Raw genomic sequence first — 25944 nt, forward strand, 5'->3', positions numbered from 1 at the left:
CCTCAGGGCCAACACCCTGAAAATCATAGTGTAAAAGAAATTCTTGTCGCAGTAACTGCCAGTGCTCCAAGAGTGCTGCAGGAGTGGAGATAAAGGCCGTCTCACTCGCAGCAAAATGGCGTACGCTGATCTTCCTGGCGACGTTTAACATGCATTACAAGCTGTCCTGGCTGCCGAACTCCTTACAACAGAAGTTGAAAAGGAAGCTGTAGTGGATATGGTGGCACAGAGAGGCGAAATGCAATGGAAACACTCATATGTGTTTGTTTGGGCCGCCATATTTGCTGATGACGTCATCAGCCGGGAGCCAGCAGACGTGCCGAGTTGGCAACTCGTGCTGCCGTGTCACGCATTTGAGAGCACTCGGGATGTTCCGAGAGTCCTAATTACCTCTCTCAAACACAGTCCAGGAGTGTTTCTAAGGGGGGCACTGATTTTATACGGATTTTCGAATAGTACGGGGATCCTGGGTCCCTAACCCCCGTACTATTTGAGGGACGACTGTATTGGCTAAAGCGAGCCAATACACAGTATGCGCGTCCTAGGATATGGTACGGGGCACGCAAGGACACAGTATACGCGTCCTCGCGTTGAAGGTGTTAATTGATATTTTACAGTGCTGTCATCCATAATTTTGACTTAAAGACTGCCAACTGAATTCGCTTACTGTTTTTTTTGCCATTTGTGGTACATTGTGCATTCTTTATTTTTACTTGTTGCATCACTGGTGGTACAAATATATTTAATTTTTATCTTTTACAATATTTTTCTTGTATTCAAGAGTAATTTATTTTTTGCACCCAGGGGTGCATCGCTTCACTCATTCGCTGCCTCCACTACCGATGGTCTCCACAATCAAGCCCCCACACAGCTACCCTATTAATCCTAAGGCCATTCTAGCAGGATTGATCGAGTTGCCCCAGCCATGAGTTACGTGGGTGTCCCCTTTGTCTCCTCCACTCAGGGTTTTCTTGTTCAGAAACTACCCTGTGAGTAGGATTGACATCAGGGGAGCATGCCACATGCCCATATAGCTGGGGTGTTCATGGACTAAACTGATAACAGGCCTTAGTTCAGTTTCATCAAGTAGTCGCTGGTTCAACACAAAGTCATTATAGCAATACCCCATGATCCTGCAAAGGCACTTGGTACCAAAGGCATCTACACACCTCTCCAAGTCACTGTTCAGTGTCCATGTCTCAAAGCCATACATTAAGACACTATATATTAAGACAGGGAGCACGAGTGACTTAAAGATTAGAATCTTTGTCCACCTTTATTGTTTCCTTTTTTTTGTGCCCTTGAGCTGTCTCCTCTGTTGTAAAAAAGAAAGAAAGAAAAAGCACCTACAGAGGTACTGACGATGCCATATACTCGTGTTGAGCAAGACCAAAACACCTTGGGCCAGGGCAATCCGTCGAGTGACTTCTTGGTAAGACCTGCCATAATCTTCTGCACGACACTACCAAGGTATGTGAAACCTTAATGACCTCAACATCCTCACCATATGGATGAACAGATTAAACTGTCATCCATCAAGCCTCCAAAGGACTGGACCTTAGATTTGGCCCAGGAGACCTTCAGTTCCAGTGACTTCGCCTTCTCATACAGCACTTTGAGAGCCATCACCAGGACCTCCAGCGATTCCAGAAGATGTACAGCATCATCAGAAAAAACAAGGTCAGTGACCTTAAAGGCACCAACAGATGCACCACAATAACTTTGATCAACAATTTTGCATAAAATTCAGTCCTTGCAGTTATTGAAAAGTGATGGAGCAGGGACACATGCCTGCCATGCTTCTTAATTAAAAATGAAGAAGCTGGAAATGACTCCCCCAAACTTAACAGAACTCTTAGTCCCAAAGTAAAGGCCAGTCATCAGGTCAGTAATTCTTGTAGATTGTCCCAGAGTTCCTCACAATGCAATGAGTTAAATTCCCTCATGAGATTGACTTAGGCTCCAAGTAGCCCCTGTGTAAACTTGCATCAGCATTCCAAAAGAATACTAAGTGCTAGGATCCAGTCAATTGCCGACTTGCCGGGCGTGAACCCAGATTGCTCAGGTCTCTGAAACTTTAGCAGATGAGACTGAATTCGCATCAGCAGCAGATGAGCAACCACTTTGCCTGGCACACTAAGCAGTGTAATACCACAATATTGCAGTCCTATCAGTCCCCTTTCCCTATCCAGATAGGGACAACCAACCCCCTTTTCCAGTTAAGAGAAATGGCACCAGACTGCCACATGGCAGACAGCATGACATGCTGCCCATGGATCATAGCTTCACCCCCAACTTTCTCTATTTCCACACCGATATTACAGACCCCAGCTGCCTTTCCATTCTTCAGCTTCCTCACAGCCTCTCTCAACCTCCGCCAAAGAGGATGGAGTTTCATCTCTTGGTGGGTCAGCAGGTGCCATTTGGAAACCAGCCAGAAGGAGCTGTCTGCTTGGGGGCTTTACCATGTACAGCTGCCCAATGAGCCCAATACCCATACACATCTGATACCATTTGCCCATCTGCCCTTCAGACACTACTCATCTGAGATGTGGATTTGAAGCAGAGGTTCTTCAGAGTTTGGAAGTCAGGTACAGAAAATCTGAGTTATGATGGGGTTCATGACCGACAGGCCAGTCGCAAGTTGAATCAGACATAAGTGGAAATGTACATTAAAAAATTAAATATTATTCAAATGTTCTGCCGTGGATAGAGACATGTTCCCCCTCATCCTACCCTCTCCCCATAGCCTGCTTATATCCTCATGCGCTCACTTCACCCCAACCCTTCAGGTGACCCCTCAGCCATGCACATAGCTGGGCACGATAACAGAAAACCTTATTCCCGATAACCGATAACTGATAATGGAAAACCTTATCGGTGATAACCGATATTCGTTAACTGGAGACACAAATATAGGCGATAACCAATAACCGATACCCGATATAAATCCACAATTCCGATACTAGCTAGCGATAAGTCCGAAAAGCGAAAACGATACTATATCGATATTTCAGATAGAAAAACATAGATGAATTCAAATTTTCATTATCTGTATTTTAGAAAACTTACAAAACCTGAAAACCACATGTTGACATGTACATATGGACGGTAATACTAGAAATGCCTGAACCAGTGTTGTGTTATTTGGCTTCCCAACCGTCAAAACTGGCGCTTTTGTTGACAAACACTGGTCTCTCGTGAACTGCACATGCTCAGACCAGCAAGCATAGACCTGTACAGTCTCACAAAGCTTTTTAACCGTAATTAAGAGTTGGTGGACCGTGGAAGGCTGAATCAGACATACAGTACCACTACCACCATCCTCGCTGTTTCTAGAACGACACTCTGTACAAGTTGTATATATATGTACAGAGTGTCGTTCTCGAAACAGCGAGGATGGTGGTACTGTATGTCTGATTCAGCCTTCCAGCAACTCTTAATGTGTTAAAAAGCTTTGTGAGACTGTACAGGGCTACACTTACCGGTCTGAACATGCGCAGTTCACGAGAGACCAGTGTTTGCAACCAAAGCGACAGCTTTTGATGATGGGACACCAAATATCACAACACCAGGTGCCTTCAATACCATGGCATGCTCACAAATGAATATGGAATACCAAATTTGAGACAGTGAATAATCATTTTGGGGGCAAAGTTAAAAGATTTTTCTCTTTGATATATTGATTTTTGAGTCTAACATAAAAAAAAATTACCTAGTGTTTTGATGTTGATGATCTAAGTATGAAATCTCTTCACCGAAGATATTTCATACCTCAAAGTTTTTTCATACAACACCGGGCGCCCGGGCCACGCATGCGCAGTAGGGAGGAGACAACGTTTTTTTTTTTTTTTCTTTTTTTTTCTTAGAGGCGGAAAAAAGTAGCGATTATCGCTAGTTTGGTTACAAAAGTAACGAAGATACTGATATATATTTAAATAAGTAGCGGATGACCGATAAACCGATTTTGTTATCAGCGATAAAGTATCACGATAACGCCCAACTATGGCCATGCAATGTTACGGAATGGATCTACCAAGTTTTGCCAAGATAGCACCAGTAGCCAAACGCCCACCAAGTCATTGTGCGGGGGTTGTGTTGGGGGAAGGGAGGGGGGCAGTGTCTGTAGATAAAGGTCTCATCATAGTTATATGAGGGGCCAGGATCACCTCTGCTGTATCTTCTTACCTTCTATGAATGCTTCCTTCAACTGTGCTGTTACCAGTAAACGGTCGCCTGTAAGGGCTGCTGCGGAAACATTGTGAAGGACCTGTTGTTGCAGAATGCCATTTTGGTTGCAATCAACTGATCGACTGACCCAGTCTGGCTTCCCCCTCTCCCCCAACCTGCAGGGAGTGCTGTTTGCATTAACATAGCCTGGTGTCTTGCTTTCTGCTAATGGGTGAACCAAATGCTGCTGAGACTTATAAACAGTGGAGATAAATGTGTAGACTCACTCCACCCTCACTCAGCATCTGCTAGATCAGGCAGTATGCTTGTAGCAGATCGTAGGTCTATAAACTGATAGAGTAGTAGCTACTGAAGCATGAGTAGTACTTACAGCTTGAATTCCAAGGGCAACTGAGGGGGGAAGCATGGATGGCCTAGCCCAGCCCACCCACCCTTCCTCCCCCTGCCATACCCCAGCCCGGCTTGGGCTGGGGCAGAGCGCATGAGAACTGAGGACAGCGGTAGAGTGGGGGTGGGAGGGGAGGCAGTGGAGCGCCATGTAAACAAACAGTTGCTACCTGCGGTGAGATATTTGAAGTGTCGACTCATTAATTAACCAAGTACATCAGGCTCACCCACTACACATCTTCACACTATATGAAATGCCTACTACCTGAGAACCTGAAAATATAACCCACAACCTCAAGGTACACGAGTTGAACCATAGTGCGTGAGGTGGAGGCAAGGGCGTAGGTAGGAAGACGCCTGTGAACACAGGCATAAGCCACTCCTGGTGAGGTATATACAGAAGGCGAGAGGGTTCTGCAAGCCTACCAAATACCCTCTCGTATCCTCACTATCCATTTTCCTGTTGTCTCATCAACACCAGAGAGTAGTAGTTCAGCATACTCTGTAAAGACAAATTCTCTTACTTACCACACCACACTCACACATGCAACACACACACTGTTTCCTAAAAATTTATCAAAATTTGTGATGGCTCACAAATGAATAGCCTCGGAGTCCCTATCTGGGGGGTGGGGACCATAAATGCCCCCAGATCAGACTCCTCTTTTGGACTTAGACCAGGGGGGTGTCTTGATAACTCTTCAAGCTCTTCTTCATCAACTTCTGCAACATTTATGGTCTTTGCTCTAATTTCTATTCTGTGGAATACCATCTCTCCTCTAAACCTCACTTTCTCTTCCTCACTGAAACACAGGTCTCAGAGGCTACTGACAGTGATCTTTACTCTGTTCACTCCTACTATCTCTATCCTGAATTTCAATCCAAAATCAGTTGTTGCGTCTACGTATGCAACGCTTGATCTCGTGCCCATGACCTTGACTTTTCTGAATTTTCCACCATCTGGCTAAGACTTGCTTGTCACTCTATTACTAAATACATCTGTGTTGTTTATGTTTACCTCTCACCTAACTCTACCAGCTATGTAAAATTCTTTGACTATTTGAATTCCTAAGTGGAGCACACCTTGACTTATTCTCCCTTCACTGAAATCTCCATCTTAGAAAATTTGAATGTCCACTGCCAGCTTTGGTTTTCATATTCTTTAACTGACCAGCTTGAAGAACAAGCCTACAACTTTGTGCTCCTCAGTGATCTTGAGCAGTTGGTTCTGCACCCTACACATATTCCCAACCGTCTAGGAGATACACCCAATATTCTAGACCTTTTCCTAACCTCTAATCCCTCAGCTTATTCTATTAAATTGCTCTCCTACGATCACAACCTTATTTCAGCATTCTGTGTTATCGCTCCTGTACAGCCTCTGGACCCACCAAAGAGGTGGTGCTTCTGGCATTTTGCTTCAACTCAGCAGAACGACCTGAGGATGTACTTTTCTGATTTCCCTTGGAATGATTACTGCTTCCAGGACAGAGACCCCTCTTTGTGCACCCAGTGCATCACTGAGCTGATTGTTTCTGGAAAGGAGCCTTACACTCCACATACTTTCTCTACTCCTCATGCTAAAAAGCCTTGGTTCAATCATGCTTGTTCTTGTGCTATCAAAAAAGATAGAGGCAGCTCACAAAAGGTACCAGAGCCTTCGCACTCCTGCTAACCACAATCTTTACATTTCTGCCTAGAACCATGCCAAATCTATTCTTCAACTTACCAAAAACTCTTTCATTAATAGAAAATGCCAACACCTTGCTTTCTGTAATTCTTCCAGGGACCTCTGGCATCTAGCCAAAAACATCTCTAACAATTTTACTTCATCTTTCCTACCTCTCCTTAATCCTGATGGCAGCACAGCTGTCTCATCTATCTAGAAAGCTGAACTCTCCACTCAAACTTTCTCTAAAAACTCCACTCTGGATGATTCAGGGTATATTCCTCCAATTCATCCCCCCCTGACTCCACTATGCCTGTTATAAAGATTCTTAATAATGATGTTTTGTATGCCTTCAATCCTCAGAATGCTTATAAACCTGATGGAGTGCCTCCTATTGTCCTTAAAAACTGTGCTTCCGTGCTGACACCCTGCCTGATCAAACTCTCTTGTCTCTGCCTTTCAACATCTACCTTTTCTTCCTGCTGGAAGTACTGCTACATACAGCCTGTGTCTAAGAGGGATGACCACTAATCCTTCAGCTACCATCCTATAGATTTAACTTATTGTCTTTCTAAACTTTTTGAAACAATTCCTAACAGGAAAGTTCTGAAGCATCTATCTACTTCTGACCTTTCTGCAAGGGGCATTCTACTGGTGACTTCTTGCTTTCCTAACTGATTCGTGGTCATCCTCTCTGAACCATTTCGGTGAAACTTTTGCTGTTCCCTTAGACATCTTGAAAGCTTTTGACAGAGTTTGACACAAATCTTTGCTTTCCAAACTACCCCCCTATGGTTTCTATCCCTTTCTCAGTACTTTTTTCTCCAGCTTCCTTTCCAGCCAATCTGTCTCTGCTGTGGTAGACGGCCAATGCTCTTTTCTTAAACCTATCAACAGTGGTGTGCCATAGGGCTCTGCCCCATCTCACACTCTTTTTCTGTTGTTCATTGATGATCTTTCCAAAACAAACTGTCGTATCCACTCATATGCTGATAACTCCACTCTATATTACTCAACATCTTTTGATAGAAGACCCTCCCAACAGGAATTACATGATTCTAGGCTGGAGGCTGCAAAGCGCCTAACCTCAGACCTTGCTATCATTTCCGATTGGGGCAAAAAGAAACTGGTGTCCTTCAATGCCTCAAAAATTAAATTTCTTCACCTGTCATCTCAACACAATCTTTCAAACACTTATCCCCTAATCTTCGATAACACTCAGCTGTCACCTTCTACACTAAACATCCTCAGTCCATCCTTAACTAAAAATCTCAACTGAAAAACTCCTATCTCCTCTCTTACTTAATCATCTTTGAAGTTGGGTGTTCTGTATCGTCTCTGCCAGTTCTTTTCCCCCTCCCAGATGCTATCCATATACGAGGGCCTTGTCCGCCCTCATACAGAGTTTGCTCATCTCATGTGTTGGGGGGATCCACACACACAGCTCTCTTGGACAGCTCCCCACTTTGCTATCCAGTGAGGAGTGTGACTAAACACCCACCAGGATGAACTATAAGACATGTTAAAGGGTGGATGAACTTGCTAGCCAACAGCCATCTAGTTCTAAAGTGTGGATTCAGACTCACAGCCATAGCCATGCACCTGGTCTTCCTGGGCATCCTTACTCTCCCTTCCCTGGAGGGTGAAAAACCAAGCCCTTCACTCTGTTTCTTGATTTTTTTGCTTCCCCACACTCTCCTCACCCTCTTTCTCCTTCTGCCTCATCACTTTCACTCATTTTCTTTTTCTCACCATCTCAAGTGTTTATGGGCTGTTGAGCAGGCAGTTTATAGTGTTTGGACTCCTCCCTGTCAACCTGTTTTTTTCTCTTAGAATAATGATAATGAGAAAAGTATTATCATAAATATAAGACATACGCAACATTTTTAATAATTAACTGACTCCGTTGGAATTCTAACTTCTCTTCTACGCCATAAGGTTAAATAGATCCCAGTAAACGTACTGAGAATAGCTGTGCTCTAGGACTTTATTACAAAGTATGGCTACATCAGCTTCTAATAAATTTCATACCTTAGCCCATTATGACACAGTTAGTTTTTTTATAGTGGTGCCATCTTGTTTGACTCATGCTGTCCCCCAAAGCTCACTTTTTATCCTCATTAGAGAGTTAATCTAGAGTCAGGGTTAAGAGGTAGTCTTCAGGACAGCATATGGGTAGTCTTAGGCCACTCAGGGATGACTGAAAATTGTCAGCTTGTAGTGGCGAGCAGGACTCAAACCTGGGCCCTCTAGGATACCATACCCGCCTGCTGACCACCCAGCCACCACCTACCCCTGCTGCCATGTTTTTGCTCAAACAAAAGCCAGTTTGATTTGATTCATGTGATCCATTTTTGCCAAAGTCCATAAGCTATTTCCTTGAAATTAGTAGTATCAAGAAAGCATTATGTGAATAGCCCAGCTTTACTGAAAAATTTTCACAAATGGTGTAGAAATTTATGAATAATAGTAATAACAAAAGAAATAACTGCAAGTGTCTCTTACAGGAAAGAAGAACAGCTCTGTAAAAGAAGAAAGAGAAGGTGCAGGTGATGGACAACCTGAAGAAATTAATAAAGATAAATTGAATTACGGAGATGACCTCCCAGATGCAGCATTTACAGGCATGGAGAGAAGTGATCAGGTGTTCATGGTGGACATTGAAAATGCTATTTCTTATGCACTCAATCATGAAGTAGCTCAGCATAAAGCAATCAGAGGAGATGCTTTGTTAGCTCTGCAAGAATTGTTAGACATTTTGGTGAGATATCTTCCTGCCAGACCACAAGTTCACTCTTTTCTTTCTAAGTTTCAAGCGTACATACTTAACCATGGTGACAGTATTGAAGGAAGTAAAGTGAGTGAAATCATCAGCTCATTACAAAGCACAGAATCTGTACTGCCAAGCCAGCAGCCCTGGATAGGGTGTGCTGGCAGTGAATCTAAGTATAGAGGATATCCATGTGGTCTTTGGACAACTTTTCATGTGCTCACAGTAAATGCAGTGCTCCAAGATGGATCAAAAAAATTTTACAACCCATTGAAAACAATTAAAGCCATTCATGGTTATGTCAAACATTTCTTTGGCTGCAGTTACTGCTCTCAACACTTTCAAGCCATGTATGCTGAGGATGCAGAGTCATCCATCAGAGCAGCAGATGACTCAATTATGTGGCTTTGGCAAGGCCACAACAAAGTGAATAAACGGCTTAAGGGGGATGCTAGTGAGGACCCCCATCATCCAAAGCAACAGTTTCCACCTCCTGTGTATTGTCCATCCTGCTGGCAGGGGGAAAAATTTATTGAGGAGGAGGTGTTGAAATACCTCAAAACCATCTATGCAAAGGGATCACTCTCCTTTAGGGGAACTGAGATAAAATCAGCTCCTCCAAGGAATAAACAAGAAAAGGTTCAACAGCAGCTTGATAGTTACAGAAAAGAAAAGAAACATTCAGAGGTTTTGACATCTGATCAGGATAAGAAGTCAGACAAAGACCACAGTCCTCAGAACATTGGCATTTGGGGCTTCACCAACACTGACATCAGCCTGTGTGTGTTCCTGTATGGTGCCTCCACCATCATCATCATGGCTGTCTACTGCTCTGTTGTCATCAGGAGGAAAATGAGACGGAAGAGGTTCCTGGAGGCTTACAAACTTCCGTAAGTTATTTAGGTTGTTGTGATGAGGCAGATTTTATATTGAAATTAATATATGATATTTCCATTTAATGCAGCAGTTTTTTGTGTATATGTGTTGCCAAACACATGATACATAATAATTATTTTACAAAAAAAAAATGTAGGACCAACTAGCTCAAAGATTAATGACAAAAAGATTTGATTTTTTTTTTTTTTTATAATTAAAGCTTATTTTTTTTATTATTGCTGAATTTGAATAAATACTATTATTATACATTAATATATTATGGATTGCCTTTTCCAGATATTTGAGTAAAGTATATCTTCTTTGTATGAAATCTAATCAATTAGGTTTTGCTTATAAGACAGACTCTCTTAATGACCTGGGCTAAAAGCATTGAACATGTTACCATTAAATAGGTTTTAAAAATTTGTGAAAATATGATGCATATTGTGGAGATTTAAAAGGCAATGAATACAGTGCATTACAATGAGATATGTACAGTCTCAGACGTGAGTGAAGCTGCAGATTTCAGAGCAGTTTAGTCTGCTGCCAAGAATTGGCAACTGGTGGGGCTGATACCTTTTACATTTCATCCAGCCCCATAAAATGGTGAAAAAGAGAGATAAAGAGATTATTTATTTGCATTATAACTGTTGTAAGATCTGTGTGTAGCCTAACATCGCAGGGTGTTCTCCCCACAGAGTTATATGTAGAGTATATAACTCTGTTTTTTCCTCACAGAGTGATAATATTTCATAAAGTTTCAAACATTTTTTTCCCACACTCAGATGGTATTATTTTCTCTTACTAGATAAAATTATGTGCAAGTATTAACAGCAAATATTGATTTTATGTTGATATTTCATTAAATTATTTTGATCTCAAAGTAATATAAAAGTGCAAATATACACCATTGGTAGTTGCCATAAAGCAGAGGTCAAATTAATTACATGCCCTTTTTTTTTAACATGAAATGAATATCTTCATCTTCATCAAAGTAATGTTACCCTCTTCTATTTATAAACAAATGCTTCGAGGAGCTATTTTGCATATTTATTGTTTGTGAATTAGATGAAAAGGGGAAACTATAGTCTCATGAATGAAAGATTATGTAATCTGTGACTTCACTCCTGTCCCCAAATGTACATACAACTCCAAATATATATCCTTAGACACATGACAGCCATGTAGCAAAGTTATAATAGAGCAGTGTTCTATTAACTTAGCACTTATATAGTGTTAACCCTTTCACACACCGTAGGTTTCCAATAAATTTCTGTTCCACTCACCATGAATTTCTCAGGCCCGGCCGGCCTTTTTTTTGCCGCCACGATACTGTACATTCCCGGACGTATTTTACCCTCACAGATATATCGTACCCCAATAAATTTGGTATCAATGGCTTCATAAAGACTTGTACTAGAACATCCGCAAATAAAAATAGAGGAAAATAAACGATACAAACTCGTTTCAAAGTCTCCGTCTAGAGTATTGGAGACAATAAATCCTAAGTACCAACACTTCCCCACTCGCTAGTTCGAAATTTTGTGGGTCAATTTTTTAGCCGAATATATGTTTCAAAGCGGAATTTAGTGAGGATTCTTATGGTATCCTCGAAATCCTCATACGCCTATTAGTTCTTGAGTTACACCAAGAAAACTATATTTTTTTCATCTCCCGTCAGAGTAGGCTAACAACTAAAAACACTCCACGCTCCTCATCTACACTCCTTAGAAAGGTTGCCATTTGTCACCATTAAGAAACTTATCCTAACAAATGACGCTTCCAAATTTGACGCACTTTCACCAAAAACTTAATTTTTAATTCAATTTTTAAACTTTTATGACGCGTTTCGCGTCATCATGGGCCAGGACCTTTTTACCCTTGATGACGCGAAACGTGTCATTGTGCGCGAGAGGGTTAAGTACCTGTTGCAAGTTGTTACTTTATCTTGACCTGGTTTAACAAACTGGAGTAGTTTCAGCAGACCATGTGCAATACATTAGGCCTGTTTGGGGCCACCATCCTACTATGGATGGATCACTACTCACAGTAACTGTAGCCAAAAAAAAAAAAAAAAAAGATGGTACTAGTACGGCAGTTTTCCCAACATTTTGCACACAAACACAGCTTAGCATATGTCTCCAGCTTTACCTTTCCATCCACTCAGAGGACTTTAAAATGATAGTTTATGATCTGTACTATAGTCCATTCACTTTAGCTTGATTCCTCCTAGTATTGGCTGGTAAGTAAGGAAGTTGCTGAGTGGCATTTGATGTGTGTGGGCCATCTGACATCTTTATCACCCCCACACAATTGCGCAGATTCAGAAAATATTTATATTTCTTTTACTTAGCTCATATGTTACACAGGATAGAAAATTATTTTTTGGCATGATTGGATTAAACAGTGATTGTATAACTATAAAATGATTTTCAAAACTCGATTGGTAAAAAAATAAAGCAATCATGGTGAGTAGAAGTCCGAGGAAATGTGAAATATTTAAACCATTTTTTATAAATCCTTCCTTGTCTATCTAAAATCTGAAACTAAACATCATACTTAGGAGGATTCTATAATTGCTACAAATGTCAATAAAAAGTAAAAAGTGTTATAAACAATAAATGTTATTCCCTGACTTCTACTCACAATAATTACTTCTTTTACGCTATTGAGTTTTGAAAATCATGTTGCAGTAATACATACAATCACTGTTTAATCCAATGATGGTCACAAAACTTGGATATCTTGTGTAATAGATAAGCTAAGTAAAGAAATATTAATACTTACTGAACCTAGGGTAGTGTGTTGGGCAACAGGGACATCAAACATCCTGCCCATCAACAGTCAGTCAACAGCATCCTTAGCAACAGTCATTATTAACTCGGCCTCTCTATTAGTATGCAGCATCATTTATTTGTGCACACCTCACAACCCCAAAATAAATCTTCACTCATGACAAAATTATAGACATAAATTAGAGGTGCCCTGGAACTTGGCTCAAGCCATTTACTTCCGGCCGGAACCTTCATTTTTATGAAGTTCCGGTTCTGGCCGAAACTATCATAGAAAAATTTGCTGGAACCACAACTTTTATTTTACGTCTAAGCAGTTATCATAATCCTTATAATTCTAAAATCTTGCATTCCCTCATTACCTTTATATTTCCAAATTCTTCATTTCTATTTATTTCTCCACTTTTGGATTCACTAAGTTCCATGTTAATAATTTTAAATCAGTGGAAAGTGAAACCTCTTTATTTGGAAAAACTTCAGCCCTGAATTAAGAGAGTCTTGTCTCATATAGGTAAAGGTTAAAAGTTTTGTTACATATCTTTTGACTTTTATGGTGTTATTGATGAACCTCTAAGTGTTGTCCTGGGTCATGCATAGTGAAGCTTACATTGCATAATACTCCATATCTATCCACTGCACATTGCTACTACAACCCTTGACTCTGCATGTCTTCAGATTTGTACTATGCAGTCCCTTGCTGTTATACAGGTATGGTTATGACTCTAGAATGCATATGAAGGTCAGAGATCTGAAATGATTATCAAAAGACTATTAACATGAGCTATGTGATTGTGCAACTTGCAGTGAAATGAAATTATGCAACATTGTTGGGAACTGCTGCTGTAAATCACATGTGTAGTCATACTATTTCTATAAGAACATTTCAAATGACACCGATTTCCATCAAGACTTTTATAACTGAAATGGTATCACTCATGTGATTATAGCAGAATTGTAATGCTAGTGATAAGATGTATGATTACTCTGCATGTGGACATGTAGCTACTTGTTATTATCATTATAAATGTTCAAGTTTTCTTAAAATGACGTGTGTGTGTGTGTTTTTTTTTTTTTTTTTTTTTTTTTGTGTGTGTGTGTGTGTGTGTGTGTGTGTGTGTGTGTGTGTGTGTATTTACCTATTTGTAGTCTACCGGGCCCGAGCTAAGCTCTAACAGTCCCATCTCCATATCTACATTCATCCATCCTTTCCTTCATTTGTTGGACACTGCTCGCCTCCACCACCACTTCCCACAAGCTGTTCCATGTGTTAACACTTCTATGTGGAAAACTATACTTTTTCAAGTCACTCAAGCAGGTTCCTTAATTAAGTTTCTCTCCATGTTCTCTCAGCCCTTGTGCTCTCGCAGTTGAGAAGAGATCATCTCTATTCACCTCATCAAACTTATTTACCAACTTATACAACGTGATCAGATCTCCTCTCTCCCTTCTTTGTTCCAGTGTTGTCAATTTCATCTCCTTCAATCTGTCTTCATACATTATATTTGAGAGTTCTGGGAACATTTTAGTTGCAATTCTCTGCATCCTTTCCAACTTTCTGATGTTCTTTTGTGAGGTGACTGTACAACTGCAGCATATTCAAGTTTTGGTCTTATCAATGTTGTTATTATTTTCTTCAACATTTCTTTGTCCATAAAATGGAATGATACCCTTATATTTTGCATCATCCTGTAGGTTTCTCCAAACAGCTTGTTTATGTGCTTTTCTGGGCATAGTGTGTCTTGCATCGTTACTCCCTAATCTTATTCTTCATTAACCACCTTTAAGTTTTCTTCTCCCATCCTGTATGTTTTCCTTGGTCTTTTTATTACTTTTCCCCATCTCCATAACATGGCATTTGTTTGCATTAAATTCCATCTCCCATAACTGGCTCCATCTATACACTCTATCCAGGTCTTTTTTTCAGTTTTTCACAGTCTTTCTCTGTCCTCACTTTTCTTATTAACTTTGCATCGTCTGCAAAAACGTCTGCATGTGTGTGTTTGTTTGTGTGTGTGTGTGTGTGTGTGTGTGTGTGTGTGTGTGTGTGTGTGTGTGTGTGTAATTCACCACGGCCTGATCACGTGTTGGACTTGTAATCGCCAGCAGGTACCCTCCCGACATGAGCAAGTGCTCTTTATCGTCGATCTATGGGTACTGCCAGGACCTCACACACAACACACTCCATCTCCCTTGCTCCAGGGGGGACAGTAACCACTCCTAGTCAACGGAAAGAATCCGGCCTTAGGGGGCTCAAACTGCCGCCCTGTCGGCAGTGCAGCGCTCTAACCAGTTGCGCCATGGAGTGGTGTGTGTGTGTGTGTGTGTGTGTGTGTGTGTGTGTGTGTGTGTGTGTGTGTGTGTGTGTGTGTATTTACCTATTTGTTGTCTACCGGGCCCGAGCTAAGCTCTAATAGTCCTGTCTCCATTTCTACATTCATCCAGCCTTTCCTTCATTTGTTGGACACTGCTCGCCTCCACCACCTCTTCCCAAAAGCTGTTCCATGTGTTAACAGTTCTATGTGGAAAACTATACTTTTTCAAGTCACTCAAACAGGTTCCTTTCTTAACCCTTTCACTCCGGGGGACATATATTCACATCCTGGTCGCCAACTTTGGCCAACCGCTCCCATCCGGTGGACGTGTCTATACGTCCTACTTGCTACGCGCCACATACGGGAGATGTGTATATAAGTCCTGTTTAATCTTAGTTTGCCATAGCATGGATACGTTTTGTAGGACGTGGATGGTTTTAGAGAAAACAATATGGGTAACAAAATTATACGGTAACGAAGAAGAAATTCTACTGTGAGAACTTATGCAGTCTTTCTCAGACATATCTTTATCTCACACACACACACACACACACACACACACACACACACACACACACACACACACACACTCAAAGGGAGGAGGGGGGTTGATAAGTTAGGCCTATGTATATCTTATGCGCATGGAGTTCCTCTTCCTTTGAGTTGAGTAGCCATTACTCACCACCCCTTCGCCTCAAGGACGCGGCCTCCCCTCCCTGCCTCTCATACTGTCTCTATTCTCTTTCTTTCTTCCTTCCTTCCTCCCTTCAGTGTGTGTGTGTGTGAGAGAGAGAGAGAGAGAGAGAAACAACAAGTTAGAACCCAAAACCGCAACGTCACCAAAGCGCTTATCTCCCTCTCGCTTGTATTTTGATCCTTTGCATCTAATCTGTGTGTGTGTGTGTGTGTGTGTGTCTGTGTGTGTGTGAGAGAGAGAGAAATGCACACTCTACTTCTCTCTCTCTCTCTCTCTCTCTCTCTCTCTCCCTTCGTATCCCTTTGTGTGTGTGTGGGTGAGAGAGAGAGAGAGAGAGAGAGAGAGAGAAATATGCGCGCTCTCTCCCTCTCCCTTCGTATCAGTGAGGTGTCAGTCTTTTGACCCCCCCTCTCTCTCTCCCCCCCCCCCTCCATCTCTCTCTTACACTAACATAAAAAAATATAATTCAGTAGACACACGTCATCTACAAATAACGCAAATTTATCTGTATATTTATGCATACATCTCAAAATTATCAATTAATTTATGGTTCTTTATGTGCACCATTCAATTTTTCATATTTTTATATATAACACATGATGATTATGTTGAGTTTATGGCTGAAAACTTGTCATAATTAGAAGCAACATTTGAAATTTGGCGCGTGCGGCCATCCTGGATACGGGGCGGGGCGTGTTTTCGCCTGGCCGGAGTGAAGGGGTTAAACTCTGAATGGTATCTTCAATCATGATTTCATGTTCTTCTTTACTCCATGAGGTTGTTCTAGGTGGTACATGCGCTGTTGTGATCGTCATCCTTTCTCCGTTTTTGTTCTTTAAATTTACACTCACTATTTGTGCTTTTCCTTCTCCATATACTTCTGATTTTACTAATAACTCCTACTTTGTCATTATCATCACTCCTCCACCACCTTTGCCCACTCTATCTTTCCTCCATACAGTGTGTGTGTGTGTGTGTGTGTGTGTGTGTGTGTGTGTGTGTGTGTGTGTGTGTGTGTGTATTTACCTATTTGTAGTATACAGGGCCTGAGCTCTAGCTCGATTAGTCCTGTATGCCAATCTATATTTGTCTAACTTTTCATTCATCCATTTCATGTATCCACACTCCTGTATGAAAAAAATTAACTTCTTTTATGTCTTTCAAACAAGTCCCCTTTCTCAGTTTCTTGCTGTTTCCTTTTAATTGCCTCCTCCCTTCTGTCTCTATTAAATAATTTCTATCCAACATGTCAATTTTACTTGTGTTCCTGTACAACGCTATCAGGTCTCCTCTTTCTCTTCTTTCTTTGAGTGTTGGTTGGCCCTCATATAGGTGTGTGTGTGTGTGTGTGTGTGTGTGTGTGTGTGTGTGTGTGTGTGTGTGTGTGTGTGTGTGTGTGTGTGTGTTAGCCTAAACGAAATCAGCAGGATATGAGTCATACCTGTGTAGTCCTGTCTTCATGTAGATACCATGTTATCCAGCCTTTTCTTAAAATTAGTCAGCACACACTAGTTCTGGCTTCAAAATATTTCATAGGTTGTTGTGTCTGTGTGTTGCTATACCTTTTCACACCTTTTAAGCTTCTTTATTATCTTCTTGCCTTGCATACATGTTCTACCTTTTAACCCCAAGTCTTGTTTCAGACCCATTAGTCTTTACAACTGCAGTGAGAACATTTCTTCCTCCTCTCCTGTAGACTGGACAGTCTCAGGCCTACTTAAGAATTGTGAAGGTAGAACATTTTGAGTATGGCACTGAGACACGAGTTGTGTTGTGTGCCTGTGATGAAATTGAACAAAGGGCAGAAGTGAAAGCTAAGCTACCCCCACTTCTTTGTTTCTACTCTTGATAATAAGTTACAGGAAACTTTTAATAATCAAATAAAATATAATGTTATATTCTAGCAGGAATTCATAAACTGGCAATAAAAGACTCATTTCTGTAAAATGTGTCCTCCATTCTCCATTTTGTGAGACTAATGTTAAACGAGGACACGTGGCTTCAAGTTACTGACCTATTAGGTTTGCTGTATTTTGTTTGAAAGTCCTCACTCTTGAAGATGATCTGTAATATATTTTCAAGTTGTAGTGAATCTAAATTTTCATCAGTTTATGTTTATCAACAGAATCAGCTTTTTATCTTTCGTATTTTTCATTAGTACTCCACATTCTAGAGTGTGATTGTACATGTATCCTTGCAGTCTCCTTGCCAATGATTCTGATGCTTTTCCCCCACCCCAGATTTATATTTTGAGTTACAACCAATGAACCTAAGAGCTCCTATTTGTGACAAAATTTGTTTTGGAGACACAGCAAACATTCACAAATACCCGAACCAACCACCATGCCATCCAAGGCAGAGAAATCATTTATATCTTAACTCAGTCAGTTTGATGATGATAGTGTGTAATTGTTTTACCTATTTGTAGTACACAAGGCCTGAGCTCAAGCTCAGTCAGTCCTGTCTCCTGATCTATATTTGTCCAGCTTTTCCTTCATTTTATGGACATTTCCTGCTTCAACAATGTCTTTGCTAAGTCCATTCCATGTATCCACACTCCTGTATGGAAAACTGTACTTCTTTATGTCTTTCAAATTAAGTCCTCTTTCTAAGTTTCTTATTTTGTCCTCTTTTAGTTGCCTCCTCCCTTCCATCTCGATTAAATAATTTCTATCCAACATGTCCATTCCACTTGTATTCCTGTAAAATGCTATCAGGTCTCCTCTTTCTCTTCTTTCTTTGAATGTTGGTAGGCCCAGCTCCTCCAATCGTCTCGTATGACAGACTTGATAGTTCTTGTACCATCTTAGTTGCAATCCTTTGGATCCTTTCAAGTTTCCTTATATTCTTTTTCTTGTGTGGTGACAAGGCAACTGCTGCATACTCGAACCTTGGTCTAATCAGTGTTGCTATTACTTTCTTCATCAAGTTCCCATTTAAGTAGTGAAATGCCATGTTAATATTTTGCAGCAAACTATGTTTCTCGAAATATCTTATTTATGTGCTTCTCAGGTGTCAGTGTATCTTGATTCCTAAGTCTTTTTCTTCATTCATTGTGTCGATGATTGTCCCTCCCATCCTATACACTCCACATGATCTATTCTTACTTTTTCCATTTTCATTGTGTTACACTTCATTAAACTCCATGTCCCATTTTTTACTCCATGTATTTTTACTCCATGTATCTCATTTAAATCTTCATGCAGTTTATACAATCGTCATCTCTTACTTTTCTAAGCAGTTTGGCATCATCATACTGTGTGTGTGTGTGTATTTACCTAGTTGTGACATACAGGAAAAGAGCTACGCTCGCGCTGTCCCATCCCCATATCCGCTCTTATCCAACTTTTCCTTAAAATCATGAATGTTTCTTGCACAAACCACCTCCTCCCCCAGTCCATTCCACAGCTCAATGCGTCTGTTTGGGAAGCTAAACCTTTTCACATCTTGCTTACACGTGGTCGCCCTCAACTTCTTTCCATGTCCTCTTGTTTCTCTCTCGCTCCACACACACAGGTCCTCTCTGTCCAGATTCTCCACCCCACTCGCCACCCTGTACTCCGCTATCAGATCTCCTCTTTCTCTTCTTTTCCCCAGGGTTGTGAGCCCCATGCTATTAAGTCTCTCCTCATAAGTCCGATCCCTAAATTCCGGTACCATCTGAGTTTCCATTCTCTGTACTCTTTCCAGCTTTCTTATATTTTTCTTTTCGTGAGGAGACCAGACCACTGCTGCATACTCCAACCTTGGCCTTATCATTGTAACTATTATTTTCTTCATCATCTCTTCGTCCAAATACACAAATGCCGTCCTTATGTTCCTCAGCAAATTCATAGTTTGTCCCGTTATCCTGTTGATGTGTTTGTCCAGTGACATGTTCTCTGAGATAGTCACTCCCAAATCTTTTTATTCCATTCCTCTGCATATTATCTCACTTCCCATCTTATAATCATATTCACATCTTCTACCACTCCTACCAAACTCTATTTTTTTACATTTCCCAAGGTTGAATTCCATCTGCCATGTGCCATGTATGCTGTGTGTGTGTGTGTGTGTTTACCTAATTATATTTAGTTGTATACAGGGCCTGAACTACACTCCTTTGGTCCTGTCTCCATATCTATATTCATCTAATTTTTCCTTAAATTCTATACTTTTTGCCTCCACCACATCCTCATTTGATTCATTCCATGTGCCTATGCTTCTGTGAGAAAAGCCGTACTTCTTTGTGTTCGATGGACATGTTCCCTTCCGCAACTTTTTCTTATGACCTCTTAATTCTTCCCCTTTTCAGTATTAGGTCATTATTATCAATGTGTGTGTGTGTGTGTGTGTGTGTGTGTGTGTGTGTGTGTGAGTATGTGCATGCGTGCAAGTGTGCTTGTGTGTGTGTGTGTGTGAGAGAGAGAGAGAGAGAGAGAGAGAGAGAGAGAGAGAGAGAGAATATCAACAACCCTTGAATCTCAGGTTGGACAGAGAATTGAAATGCTGTGTTCAACTTAATGTTACGACAGGTAAATATTTACATTCCATGATTGTTTCTAGTGGTCAAATTTACAACATTCCTTCTCTGATCACTGTTACATCCTCTTCCTGTGCTGTATCCCTTTTACATATCAGAAAAAATCTTTGAAACAATTTCCACAAAAATATTTTTTCTGACAAATTTTTATAAAAGAATTTATTATTTCATTCTTTTATTACCCTGACGCTTGGATACCTTTCTCTATTTTCAATGATAGTTTTCAGCTTTATACACCTATTTGCATATATATAGAATCTTTACAGACTTTGCAATATGATTCTTTAAATGTGGGCTCCACACTACTGCTGGGAATTTTAGTGTTGGTCCTGCATGGATGATTATAACCAGTGACATCTCAAGTAATGTATGGCGGACTTTTGATTTTGCGGCGCCTTTGACATTAAGCCGCGAATTTTGGAAAATCAACCGCTTTGGTGCGAATCGTCATAACTCCCTTATTTCTGGGGGTACAGAAACGTTTTTGGTATCAATCGACGGCAAAATGAAAGGGCTATATTTTGTAATAAGCGACCGGGCTCAAAGACTCAAATTCGCAAAAAACGACTGAAAAAAAACATTTTAAATTCCCAACCTTGAAACCCACTCATTTTTTTGAGAATTTAAAAAAATTATTCAACATATAATTTAGCCCTGCCAATGTGCTTTCCAATATGATGCATAACATTTCTCTACTTCCAGTAGTTTCGTCGCTAGAGCTCGAAACGTAAACCCTTTTGAGAGCGATTTTGACGAAATCCAAACTGCCGTTTTTGTCTAGTGTGGCATTGCTATTGCCTTTAGAGGGCTGTAATTTGTCATGTAGCCCCTCTTGGTAATGAAGTGTGACCAGCTCGAAGGATTTTTTATAGCTCGATTCCAAGTTTGTCGTCGAGCCGTCACTAAATAGCCTGTTTTTCAGCCCTTTTGCCGCGATTTGGACACGTTCTAGTGTCCTTTCCAATTTTTTTCTGATTATTAATCTGTATTAATAGAGCTTTAATTTGCCACCAAGCACGCCTTCCTAGCTTCAGTAGTTTGTGCTCGAGCTTGACCAGAAATCGCGACGAAGATTCACCGAATGTGACTCATTTCACGCACCGCGACGAAATACCTTCCTGACGCCACAAAAATTATTATATCTGCATAAAAAGTCATATATGAACACTTCAGTATGTTGACTATCTTCTATTAAAACCCCTCCCCCAACCAGCCCAGATCAGGGGCTGGACTGACTGCTCACCAGAGGGCAGGGCTGCAGGACCCCTGGCAGGATTAATCCCCCGGTTACCCAAATTATTATAATAATGAAATATACATTAATTATCATAATTATACACATGATGCCTGCACTACACTTAGCATGATAACCCTTTCCATTTGAAATTTTTTCAAATGAAATCCATACAGGATCTTTTTCCTAGCAACTGCAGACATGATTATTGCCAGCACCAATACTTACAAGTCAGAGGATGTCTGCCACCCACTCAGTTAGGATTTGTTCCGGAGCACATGCCAAAGTTGCCAACTAGTAATTTTAAATACTGCTATTAAAAAACAATGGAAAAGGTATTTTTGGTAACAAATGCAGATTGAGCATAGTGTCTTTTTGGGGGGTAAGCCCAGAAAAAATTTCAGGATGACAAATATAGTTCCAGTAGAACCCTTTAGTAAATTTACCTCCCTGACATTCTTTCCTGCTCTGGCCTCTGGGACAGGTTCTGTACAAGTCATGCCTCAACAGCCAGGAATATGACCTCAAATCTCCAGTCATCCAAAGTGATGGAATTTCAACTATCTGGAATTTTTAAGTCATGCATACAATAAACACATTATATTTGAGTGAACACTTATGAACACATGGTAATTTAAAAAAAATAAAATCCCAAGGCCTATTGCATCATTAGGCTTGTATAACATTACAATGAACACACTATCCTTTAATTTTGAATATGATGTGAATTGTATACAGTGCATACAATGCTCACTGTATTTAAGATTAGAGGATTTTGATTTTAATCAGTGATTTTTTTCTGTGATTATAATCAATTCTAATCACATGATCAAAATCATTTGATTTTCATCATGCCAACCCTGATAGACCGGTTTCTCTAGTAAGTGTTACGTGCAAATTGTGCGAGATGGTAATTAAAAGACAGTGGGTGGACCATCTGCAAAGAGGAAAAGTAAACTGGATTCAGACAAGGTAAATCTTGTGTCACAAATCTATGTTTTTATTCAAGAGTAATACAGGGGCTCCTCGACTTACTACAGAGTACTGTTCCTACAACACGTTGTAACCCAGTTTTGTAATTAATCAAAACAAACCCTTTAACAGAAGGAAATATCAGCCCCAACCCTTATATCAAAGTGCCACAAGCACCTAAATGACTCACCTATGCTAGCACAGTGGTAAAGTCATAATTAGACACTAAACATTTGTATGAAAAAAAAGGTAAATGAAAAAAGAACACAAACCAAAGAGAGTGAATGTACAACAAGCCAAAATGGTGTACAGCAGGAGATGCACTTGCCTTCTTCCTCGGTCAAGCACCACGTAACGACGTATTCTTACACCGAGGTTGTAAATAGTTCATACGGGAAGTTTATAATTACTACACACAAATGTAATAAGTGAAAACAAGGATATTATAATAATTTATGGGGGTTGTATCGTAACCTCTAGACATCGCAGGTCCAGGACATCATTACCCAAGGTCCCCCTGTAGATATAGTACAGGAGAGAAATGGATGGCCAGACTGCATATTTTTGGACCTAAAAAAGGCATTCAGTAAAGTTCCACATAAAAGATTGCTGTGGAAACTAGAACATAGAGGAGGGTTAGGGAGAAAAATGACAGAATGGATAAAATCATTACCTGACAAACAAAGAAATAGGAACCATGTTGAAAGATGAAAAATTGGATTGGAGAAAGGTCACAAGTGGAGTGCCATAGGGATCAGTGTTAGTGCCAATAATGTTTTGATATATATGAATGATATTCCAGAAAAAGTAAAGCTATATGAGCATGTTTGCAGATGACCCAAAACTGCTCAGAAGAATGAGAGATGAAGACCATCATCATTTCATGGACGCCTGCTCCTAGGAGCTCCCACCAGGGGATGGCCACGGCAGAAGAGCTTCCAACTAGAGATGAAGATGATTGTAATAAGCTGCAGGAAGATTAATAATATATGAGTGTAGTAAAGAATGGAAATAGAGTTCAACAATAAGAAGCATCACACAATGAAAATGGGAAAAGTAAAAATAGACCATGAGGAGTATATAAGATGGGAGGGACATTCATCGACATAGTGAATGAAGAAAAAGATTTGAGAGTCATAATACAAGATACACTGACGCCTGAGAAGCACATAAATGAGATGTTCGAGAAACATATAGTTTGCTGCAAAATATTAGCGCAGTATTTCACTACTTGGATGGGAACATGATGAAGAAAATAATGACCACATTGGTTAGACCAAGGCTAGAGCATGCAGCGGCTGTTTGGTTACCACGCAGGAAAATGGATCTAAGGAAACTCGAAAGGATTCAAAGGATTGTAACTAAGATGGTACCAGAACTATCAAGCTTGTCACACGAGACTAGATTGTAGGAACTGGGTCGAATAACACTCGAAGAAAGAAGAGAAAGAGGAGACCTGATAGCATTGTACAGAAATACAAGTTGAATGGACGTGTTGGATAGAAATGACTAAATCAAGATGGAAAGGAGGAGGCAACTAAGAGGACACAGCAAGAAATTGAGAAGGGGGAGTTTTGAAAGACATTAAAAAGTAGTTTTCCATACAGGAGTTTGGATTCAAGGAATAGGCTAAACAAAAACATTGTTGAAGTGGACAGTATTAAAAAATGAAGGAAAAGTTGGAAAAATATAGTTTGGGAGACAGGACTGTCCGAGACTGAGCTCAGGCCCTGTATGCTGCAAATAGGTAAATACACACACACAACCTGCCCCGGATTCCCCATCTGGGCTATGTTTTCTGTTTTCTATGCAAGTCACTGCCGACCTCCACCACCTACTCTCTCCCACATACAGCAGCACAGCACAACACCTCAGAGGTGAATCTTCACGTGTCTGAGGTGAATCTTCACGTGTCTGGCAATCTCACCTCTGGTCATAAAGCGCTTCCCACAAACATCACACTTGAACCCTTTGTGGCCAGTGTGTCTTATGCTGTGTGTCTTCAGGTAGGACTTTGAAAGGAATCTTTTCCCACACACTTCACATTCATGATTTCTTTCACCGGTGTGTGTGAGGATGTGTGTCTTGAGGTGACTCTTCTGATTAAATCTTTCCCCACACACTTCACATTCATGATTTCTTTCACCAGTGTGTGTAAGGATGTGTCTGTTGAGGTGACTCTTCTGATTAAATCTTTTCCCACACACTTCACATTCATGATTTCTTTCACCAGTGTGTGTAAGGATGTGTGTGTTGAGGGTACTCTTATGATTAAATCTTTTCCCACACACTTCACATTCATGATTTCTTTCACCAGTGTGTGTAAGGATGTGTGTTGAGGGTACTCTTCTGATTAAATCTTTTCCCACAAACTTCACATTCATGATTTCTTTCACCAGTGTGTATAAGGATGTGTCTGTTGAGGTGACTCTTATGATTAAATCTTTTCCCACACACTTCACATTCATGATTTCTTTCACCAGTGTGTGTAAGGATGTGTGTGTTGAGGGTACTCTTCTGATTAAATCTTTTCTCACACACTTCACATTCATGATTTCTTTCATCAGTGTGTGTAAGGATGTGTCTGTTGAGGTGACTCTTATGATTAAATCTTTTCCCACAAACTTCACATTCATGACATTTTTTGCCAGTGTGTGTAAGGATGTGTGTCTTGAGTTTACCCTTCTTACTGAAACTTTCCCCACAGACTTGACAACCATGATTTCTTTCAGCAGAGTGAGTGAGTGTGTTAGTTACCGCCACCCTTGTCAGGGAGGCTTTTCTCACACTCTTGGCTCTCATGGTTCCCTTGACCAGTGTGTGCAAAGCTGCATCTCATGAACTTCCTCTCAACTATCAAATTGTGCTACAGTCCTGACACTCAACCTTTCCCTTTCCTCTATGGCTGGAAAAGGCAGCAGCAAGGTGGTGGTGGTCCTTCTGATCAGCCCTTGGTCCCCACACCCGTGACAGTCTGCTCTGCTGCTCCTGGCCACTCAGGCTGCAGGCCAGCCTTGTGGGTGAGGGGGCAGAAAGTCTTCCTCAATGCTACACTCAAGAACCAAGCAAGCAGGTTAGGGAAGGATCCACCAAGGAACAAGGACTCTGAGGGCTGAGCACAGCATGTGTCTCACACCCTCACTTCAGCACCAGCGGTGCACGTCAGGAGACAGTTGTGTGCTGTGTCCTGGCCCTGTGCTGCCTGCCTCAGACCCTCACTTCAGCACCAGCAGTGGATGTCAGGACACACAGAGTTGGTGCTGTGTCCTGGCCCTGTGCTGCCTGCCTCAGACCCTCACTTCAACACCAGCAGTGCATGTCAGGACACAGAGTTGTGTGCTGTGTCCTGGCCCTGTGCTGCCTGCCTCAGACCCTCACTTCAACACCAGCAGTGGATGTCAGGACACACAGAGTTGGTGCTGTGTCCTGGCCCTGTGCTGCCTGCCTCAGACCCTCACTTCAGCACCAGCAGTGGATGTCAGGACACACAGAGTTGGTGCTGTGTCCTGGCCCTGTGCTGCC

General features: G+C 41.0%; 1 protein-coding gene across 5 annotated transcripts in view; it reads left to right on the top strand.

The window, feature by feature from the left end:
- LOC127002859 (sulfhydryl oxidase 2-like) overlaps window positions 1-15926 on the top strand; it is a 59661-nt gene extending 43735 nt beyond the window's left edge. Inside the window, exons 6-7 of one of the 5 annotated variants that reach the window (XM_050869085.1) lie at window positions 8755-9907; window positions 14789-15919. In XM_050869085.1, the coding sequence (XP_050725042.1) occupies window positions 8755-9907; window positions 14789-14906 (1271 nt within the window). In that variant the 3' untranslated portion in view covers window positions 14907-15919. Of the gene's footprint in view, window positions 1-804; window positions 1278-8754; window positions 9908-13360 lie in introns of those variants that run through there. The other 4 variants (XM_050869086.1, XM_050869087.1, XM_050869088.1 and 1 more) reach the window with 4 other exon arrangements.
- Window positions 15927-25944: the final 10018 nt, after the last annotated feature.

This window comes from Eriocheir sinensis, chromosome 24 (genome assembly GCF_024679095.1).
Source record: "Eriocheir sinensis breed Jianghai 21 chromosome 24, ASM2467909v1, whole genome shotgun sequence".
Taxonomy (NCBI): Eukaryota; Metazoa; Arthropoda; class Malacostraca; order Decapoda; family Varunidae; genus Eriocheir; species Eriocheir sinensis.